This window comes from Oncorhynchus gorbuscha, unplaced genomic scaffold (genome assembly GCF_021184085.1).
Source record: "Oncorhynchus gorbuscha isolate QuinsamMale2020 ecotype Even-year unplaced genomic scaffold, OgorEven_v1.0 Un_scaffold_1061, whole genome shotgun sequence".
NCBI classification, from domain to species: domain Eukaryota; kingdom Metazoa; phylum Chordata; class Actinopteri; order Salmoniformes; family Salmonidae; genus Oncorhynchus; species Oncorhynchus gorbuscha.
In genome coordinates, this window is record NW_025745959.1 from 87,658 (window position 1) to 94,336 (window position 6,679).

Below are 6,679 nucleotides of genomic sequence, written 5' to 3' on the forward strand. Positions count from 1 at the left end.
GAGGAAGCTCCCAGGCGGTGTGTGGTGTATAGCTGATGAGGAAGCTCCCAGGCGGTGTGTGGTATATACCTGATGAGGAAGCTCCCAGGCGGTGTGTGTGTGTGTAGCAGGGTGCAGTGTATCCCTGATGAGGAAGCTCCCAGGCAGTGTGTGTAGCAGGGTGTGGTGTATCCCTGATGAGGAAGCTCCCAGGCAGTGTGTGGTGTATAGCTGATGAGGAAGCTCCCAGGCGGTGTGAGTAGCAGGGTGTGCTGTATACCTGATGAGGAAGCTCCCAGGCAGTGTGCAGTGTATCCCTGATGAGGAAGCTCCCAGGCGGTGTGTGGTGTATCCCTGATGAGGAAGCTCCCAGGCGTGTGTGGTGTATAGCTGATAGCTCCCAGGCGGTGTGTGGTATATACCTGATGAGGAAGCTCCCAGGCGGTGTGTGTGTGTGTAGCAGGGTGCAGTGTATCCCTGATGAGGAAGCTCCCAGGCAGTGTGTGCAGTGTATCCCTGATGAGGAAGCTCCCAGGCGGTGTGTGTGTGTAGCAGGGTGCAGTGTATACCTGATGAGGAAGCTCCCAGGCGGTGTGTGTGTGTGTAGCAGGGTGCAGTGTATACCTGATGAGGAAGCTCCCAGGCAGTGTGAGTAGCAGGGTGTGCTGTATACCTGATGAGGAAGCTCCCAGGCAGTGTGAGTAGCAGGGTGTGATGTATACCTGATGAGGAAGCTCCCAGGCGGTGTGAGTAGCAGGGTGTGTATACCTGATGAGGAAGCTCCCAGGCAGTGTGTGTAGCAGGGTGCGGTATATACCTGATGAGGAAGCTCCCAGGCAGTGTGTGTGGTGTATACCTGATGAGGAAGCTCCCAGGCGGTGTGTGTGTGGTGTATACCTGATGAGGAAGCTCCCAGGCGGTGTGAGTAGCAGGGTGTGGTGTATAGCTGATGAGGAAGCTCCCAGGCAGTGTGTGTGGTGTATAGCTGATGAGGAAGCTCCCAGGCAGTGTGTGTGTGGTGTATCCCTGATGAGGAAGCTCCCAGGCAGTGTGTGTAGCAGGGTGCGGTGTATAGCTGATGAGGAAGCTCCCAGGTGGTGTCAGTAGCAGGGTGTGGTGTATACCTGATGAGGAAGCTCCCAGGCGGTGTGTCAGTAGCAGGGTGTGGTGTATACCTGATGAGGAAGCTCCCAGGCAGTGTGTGTAGCAGGGTGTGGTGTATACCTGATGAGGAAGCTCCCAGGCAGTGTGTCAGTAGCAGGGTGTGGTGTATACCTCATGAGGAAGCTCCCAGGCAGTGTGTCAGTAGCAGGGTGTGGTGTATACCTCATGAGGAAGCTCCCAGGCAGTGTGTCAGTAGCAGGGTGTGCTGTATACCTGATGAGGAAGCTCCCAGGCGGTGTGTGTAGCAGGGTGCAGAGTATACCTGATGAGGAAGCTCCCAGGCGGTGTGTGTGTGTGTAGCAGGGTGCAGTGTATACCTGATGAGGAAGCTCCCAGGCAGTGTGTCAGTAGCAGGGTGCGGTGTATAGCTGATGAGGAAGCTCCCAGGCAGTGTGTCAGTAGCAGGGTGTGGTGTATAGCTGATGAGGAAGCTCCCAGGCAGTGTGTCAGTAGCAGGGTGTGGTGTATAGCTGATGAGGAAGCTCCCAGGCAGTGTGTCAGTAGCAGGGTGTGGTGTATACCTGATGAGGAAGCTCCCAGGTGGTGTCAGTAGCAGGGTGTGGTATATACCTGATGAGGAAGCTCCCAGGTGGTGTCAGTAGCAGGGTGTGGTGGGCCTCCTCCATCTCCATAGGGCCCCAGTAGTAGCCACTGTGAACCAGCTGACGGTGTGTGTGTCGCACTAGAAGATACTCCTGCTGGCTGAAGAAGGGTCGGAGGTGTGTGATCCAGGAGTCTGGGATCGGATCGGGCAAGTGGAGAACAGGTCCGAGGCAGGGGAGAGGGACGCTGGGGCTTGGCCAGGGGGGAGGGACACTGGGGCTTGGCCAGGGGGGAGGGACACTGGGGCTTGGCCAGGGGGGAGGGACACTGGGGCTTGGCCAGGGGAGAGGGACACTGGGGCTTGGCCAGGGGAGAGGGACACTGAGGCTTGGCCAGGGGAGAGGGACACTGGGGCTTGGCCAGGGGAGAGGGACACCGGGGCTTGGCCAGGGGTGAGGGACACTGGGGCTTGGCCAGGGGTGAGGGACACTGGGGCTTGGCCAGGGGTGAGGGACACTGGGGCTTGGCCAGGGGGGAGGGACACTGGGTCTAGTAGCTTTAAAGCTGCTCTGTTGAGGCCACCAGGGATGGAGGGCACCGCCAGAACTGGTCTTGTCTGGAGGTGTGGTCCGGTTGTCTGTGCTGGTCTGGACCGTATTCTCTAGTTCTAAGAGTTGGATCTGATGTTCTAGGTTCTGTTGTTCTAAGAGTTCATTCTCTTGACCTAAGAGTTCGAAGTTCTCGAGTTCTAGGAGTTGGTTCTGTTGTTCTTGAACACGGTTCTGTTGTTCTACGTGTTCTAGGGTTTCCCCTGGAAGCTGCTGGGTTCCGTCCTGGTTCTGCGTGGGTGCCGTGTGGTTCTGCGATGGTTCCACTGTGGTTCCTGCCAGAGTGTCTCTGACCATCATACAGAAGAGAGCCCTCCACTGGATCCCCCATCCCCAGTAGTAGCCACTGTGAACCAGCTGACGGTGTGTGTGTCGCACTAGAAGATACTCCTGCTGGCTGAAGAAGGGCCGGAGGTGTGTGGTCCAGGAGTCTGGGATCACTATCCCACATCCAAATCCACTATAGGGGCGAGGAGAGAGAGATCCAGAAGGATCTGGAGAGATCCTGGGAGAAGAGACAGACAGATAGACAGGCGACAGTGTTATTGAGGTGCTGTATAAAAACATAGGCTGGTCACACACACAGACACAGACACAGACACAGACACACACACACACCACAAACGCTGGAAAGTTTAGTCTCCGTCTCAGGTTTCAAGGACTCCGTCATGGACGTAGTTGTTATGGGAACCCAGTAACGTAGGACGCTGATTGGTCTGTCTCTTCGTGCTGCTTGTATTATGGTCTGTCTTGTTGTTGCTGTAGTGTAGAGTCGTTATCTGTCCTCGTTCATGCTGTGTAACCTTGTGGTCTCCCTTCTTGTAGTGTAGAGGCGTTGATCTGTCCTCGTTCATGCTGTGTAACCTTGTGGTCTCCCTTATTGTAGTGTAGAGGCGTTGATCTGTCCTCGTTCATGCTGTGTAACCTTGTGGTCTCCCTTATTGTAGTGTAGAGGCGTTGATCTGTCCTCGTTCATGCTGTGTAACCTTGTGGTCTCCCTTCTTGTAGTGTAGAGGCGTTATCTGTCCTCGTTCATACTGTGCCATGTTCCAACATCTAGTGGAAAGCCTTCCCAGAAGACTGGAGGCTGTTATAGCAGCAAAGGGGGGACCAACTCCATATTAATGCCTTCCCAGAAGAGTGGAGGCTGTTATAGCAGCAATGTTCCAACATCTAGTGGAAAGCCTTCCCAGAAGACTGGAGGCTGTTGTAGCAGCAAACAGGGGGGGACCAACTCCATATTAACACCCATGATTTAGGAATGAGATGTTCGAGGAGCCGGTGTCCACATACTGTTGGTCATGTAGTGTATCTGTGCTGTTGCCAAGAGTCTAACGATGCTCTCCATGTTATTTTTTAATGTGTATTTAATCTTTATTTAACTAGGCAAGTGAGTTAAGAACAAATTATTATTTACAATGACGGGCCAAACCCCGGACAGGGGTTGGGCCAATGAGGAAGCCGCCAAATTGTGCGCCGCCCTGTGACGCCTCGAGCACTGAGATGGAGTTTATTTAACCAGGCAAGTCAGTTAATTAAGAACAAGTTCAGGGGCAGAACGACAGATTTGCACCTTGTCAGTTCGGGGGGGTTTTGAACTTTCAACTTCTCTGTTACTAGTCCAACGCTCTAACCACTAGGCTACCCTGCCGACCTCTGTGAGACCTCTTTTAATCCTCTGCCCAACAGGAGGCGTTTTGCTTCTTGCCAGGCGATCATTCTCAATAACAACGTGTTCTTCATCGACCTGCCAAGCACTTCGCTACACCCGCAATAACATTTACTAAATACATGTGACCAATAAAATGTGATGTTTAGAAGCGTGTCTTTATCGTCCTAGTTATAGCTGTTAACTGTTAACAGGACAGTGTCTTTATCTTCCTAGTTATAGCTGTTATAAAACATAATCAGAGGCGCGATAACAGAACTGGGTCTGTTTGGAAGATTCTGGCAGCAGCGGCGAGACCGGTTGTAAAACACTTTCACTTTCAGTCTGACTGTCACAACAGCTCTGCGGTGGGTTCAACTATAACGCCTGGACAACAGCTCTGCTATAACGCCTGGACAACAGCTCTGCTATAACGCCTGGACAACAGCTCTGCTATAACGCCTGGACAACAGCTCTGCTATAACGCCTGGACAACAGCTCTGCTATAACGCCTGGACAACAGCTCTGCTATAACGCCTGGACAACAGCTCTGATATAACGCCTGGACAACAGCTCTGCCATGCAAACCAGCTCATTTTGCAAACTTGTCTCGAACTTCCAGCTACAGCTCACCAGTTACCATTTAAACGCTCTTTATATTCGTTCTACATTAATAAATACAGCACGCGCCAACTTCATTCAAAAGTACAAATAGATTCATGTATTCCCGATAAATGCAACAAAAATATGACCGTAGTCTTGTTTCAAATGGAGCAAGTTGGGGAGCGTCGGGTGCTTACCGTTTTCTGGAGAGGAATGGGACGTTAACCAAATGAATCGGTGGTGGGAGACTTCGCACTAAGAATGTAGATACTCAGCGTGCAATGCGTCGGCTTTAAACACACACACCATTACATTGCCGTCACCGTCAAAGGTCTTCATGTCCCGTTCTCAGACACGCGCTACTTAAGTTTCACAGATCTTGGATGTAGTAGCCTGCCAGTCTACCATGTTTCCTATACTGTCGTCTTGCCTGAAACGGTATCTCGAGTTGAACGAAACAACACCACCGTAACTCCTCCCCGCCTCAAAGTCTCCCGAGTCCTGTGACCGCGTGCGTTTTCCAAGAACCATCCAAACGTTCTCTTTCGTTATACATCATTAAAACGACACCTTGTTAGACAGTATATAGTAGGTATGTTACAATATGTACACTCCCAATGGTGGAAAAGGGGAGGACGTGAATCCTGTAAGGAGGAATAGAGAGCTGCTTTGTGCTGAGATGGGTGGGCGGAACCTGCAATGACTTTTAGTCTCTGGCAGCAGGGGAGTGACTGTGACACGGTGTCCTACTGTATCTGTTAACTGTACCTACTGTACCTACCTACTGAACCTGTGTACTGTACCTACCTACTGTACCCACTAGGGAGCCAGGCCCAGCCACAAGAGAGCCAGGCCCAGCCACAAGGGAGCCAGGCCGACCCACTAGGGAGCCAGGCCCAGCCACTAGGGAGCCAGGCCCAGCCACTAGGGAGCCAGGCCCACCCACTAGGGAGCCAGGCCAACCCACTAGGGAGCCAGGCCGATCCACTAGGGAGCCAGGCCCACCAATTAGGGAGCCAGGTCCACCCACTAGGGAGCCAGGCCGACCCACTAGGGAGCAAGGCCGACCCATTAGGGAGCAAGGCCGACCCACTAGGGAGCCAGGCCACTAGGGAGCCAGGCCACTAGGGAGCCAGGCCACTAGGGAGCCAGGCCACTAGGGAGCCAGGCCCAGCCACTAGGGAGCCAGATCCACCCACTAGGGAGCGAGATCCACCCACTAGGGAGCGAGATCCACCCACTAGGGAGCCAGGCCACTAGGGAGCCAGGCCACTAGGGAGCCAGGCCACTAGGGAGCCAGATCCACCCACTAGGGAGCCAGATCCACCCACTAGGGAGCCAGATTCACCCACCAGGGAGCCAGATTCACCCACCAGGGAGCCAGATTCACCCACTAGGGAGCCAGATTCACCCACTAGGGAGCCAGATTCACCCACTAGGGAGCCAGATCCACCCACTAGGGAGCCAGATCCACCCACTAGGGAGCTATCCACCCACTAGGGAGCCAGAGTCACCCACTAGGGAGCTAGATCCAGCTAATCAGAGGTCGTTTTTCCCCACAAAGGGGCTTTATTACAGACAGAGTGACTCCTCAGCAGACCCCCCCCCCCCGGGCAGGTTGGATGTAATGACAAATTCTCTAAAATTACATTGGAAGGGGCTTATGGTAGAGAATGTAACATTAAATTCTCTGGCAACAGCTCTGGTAGACATTCCTGCAGTCAGCATGCCAATGGCACGCTCCCTCAAAACTTGAGGCGTTGTGTTGTGTGACAAAAACTTCACCTTTTAGAGTGGTCTTTTATGGTCCCCAGCACGAGGTGCAGCTGTGTAATGATCATGCTGTTTAATCAGCTTCTTCATATGCCACACGTGTCAGGTGGATGAATTATCTTGGCAAAGGAGAAATGCTCACGAACAGGGATGCAAACACATTTCTGCACAAAACGTGAGAGAAATAAGCTTTTTGTAAGTATGGTCTTTCATTTTAGCTCATGAAACAAGCACTTTACGTTCCCATAAGTGCGTGTGTGTGTGTGTGTGTTCCCGTGTGTTCCCGTGTGTTCCCGTGTGTGTGTGTGTTCCCGTGTGTGTGTGTGTGTGTTCCCGTGTGTGTGTGTGTGTTCCCGTGTGT

General features: G+C 53.0%; 1 protein-coding gene across 1 annotated transcript; it reads right to left on the minus strand.

The window, feature by feature from the left end:
* Positions 1-531: 531 nt before the first annotated feature.
* On the minus strand, positions 532-5,260 carry LOC124021147 (YLP motif-containing protein 1-like). The gene is made up of 2 exons (XM_046336495.1): positions 4,743-5,260; positions 532-2,799 (listed from the first exon to the last, which is right to left on the minus strand). The coding sequence occupies exon 2, from the start codon at positions 2,592-2,594 to the stop codon at positions 1,641-1,643; it is 954 nt and encodes a 317-aa protein (XP_046192451.1). The 5' UTR covers positions 2,595-2,799; positions 4,743-5,260; the 3' UTR covers positions 532-1,640.
* Between the last annotated feature and the right edge of the window lie 1,419 nt (positions 5,261-6,679).

Coding starts and splice junctions, on each gene's coding strand:
- LOC124021147 (XM_046336495.1), bottom strand. CDS start 2,594: ATGATGGTCAGAGACACTCTGGCAGGAACCACAGTGGAACCATCGCAG.